Source organism: Salvelinus sp. IW2-2015, unplaced genomic scaffold, assembly GCF_002910315.2.
Source record: "Salvelinus sp. IW2-2015 unplaced genomic scaffold, ASM291031v2 Un_scaffold10333, whole genome shotgun sequence".
NCBI lineage: Eukaryota > Metazoa > Chordata > Actinopteri > Salmoniformes > Salmonidae > Salvelinus > Salvelinus sp. IW2-2015.
In genome coordinates this window covers 4,259-5,492 of record NW_019951591.1, presented here as the reverse complement: position 1 = coordinate 5,492, position 1,234 = coordinate 4,259, and the positions used below count along the sequence as shown (strand labels likewise).

Here is a 1,234-nt window from a genome sequence, read left to right as displayed (position 1 = left end):
GGAGCGGTCATGTGCGTGGGCGTGCACGTCATCTACACAGTGAACCTATACGGCAGTGTGCTGATCCTAGCCTTCATCAGTCTGGACCGCTACCTTGCAGTGGTAAAAGCCACGGTAACCAGCACCACACACACCCGGCAGCTGCTGGCACGCAGGCTGGTGTATGCTGGCGCTTGGCTGCCTGCTGGTCTCCTGGCCATCCCTGACATGGTGTTCGCTCGGACCCAGGAGGCAGGGGAGGGGGAGATGGTGTGCACGAGGCTCTACCCACCGGAGAACGCCCCGCTGTGGGTGTCCCTGTTCCACCTGCAGACTGTGCTGGTGGGGCTGGTGGTGCCGGGCCTGGTGCTGCTGGTGTGTTACTGCGTGATTGTGTCCAGGCTGACCCGCGGCCCTCTGGGTGGCCAGAGACAGAAGAGGAGGGCGGTGCGGACCACTGTAGCTCTGGTTCTCTGTTTCTTCCTCTGCTGGCTGCCGTACTGCATTGGCATTGCCGTGGATGCGCTCCTCCGCTTGGAGCTGATCCCTCGAGGCTGTACGCTGGAGTCAGGCCTGGGGGTGTGGTTAGCGGTGTCTGAACCAATGGCGTACGCTCACTGCTGCTTGAATCCGCTGCTCTATGCGTTCCTTGGAGTGGGGTTCAAGAGTTCTGCTCGCCGTGCCCTCACACTTACACGCACCTCCAGCCTGAAGATTGTCCCACGTAGACGAACAGGCGCCCTGACATCCACAACGACAGAGTCAGAGTCATCTAGTCTGCACTCCAGTTAACAGAGACAATAGGCTATAGCCTAATATTATGTGTGTGTGTATGTGTGTGTGTGTGTGTGTGTGTGTGTGTGAGAGAGAGAGTAAGGAGAAGTCTGCTGGTCAGTCGTTCTTTTTGTTTTGTCACCATTCACTGTTGTTATGGTATTTATGTATGCTTTTTTATGGCTCAACATGTTTGTAATAAAATGTACAAAAACATTATATTAGTCTTCACTAGTTTCTCTCATTGAGTGGTGTTATGGTGTGTGCACGTGTGTGTACGTGTGTGTGTCAGAGAGAGAGCAAAAGAGAGATGGAGTTGTACCTTAATGCTCTTGAATGTGAAATGGGGTACATCCCATGGTGCAGTTGCGCCAGTCAAGCGGCACCTAAAACAAACCTATTGTGCGTGTGGGCAGGAGGGCAGACATGAATTGGTTCTCATTAGGTTGTTATGGAGCCTGTATACCCCCACCAACATAGG

General features: G+C 53.9%; 1 protein-coding gene across 1 annotated transcript; it reads left to right on the top strand.

Annotated features, from left to right (window-relative positions):
* The first annotated feature begins 6 nt into the window (after positions 1–6).
* On the top strand, positions 7–972 carry LOC112079928 (C-X-C chemokine receptor type 4-like). The gene has a single exon (XM_024145731.1). It carries the CDS (start codon positions 10–12, stop codon positions 769–771), a length of 762 nt encoding a protein of 253 aa, XP_024001499.1. The 5' UTR covers positions 7–9; the 3' UTR covers positions 772–972.
* Positions 973–1,234: the final 262 nt, after the last annotated feature.

Coding starts and splice junctions, on each gene's coding strand:
- LOC112079928 (XM_024145731.1), top strand. CDS start 10: ATGTGCGTGGGCGTGCACGTCATCTACACAGTGAACCTATACGGCAGT.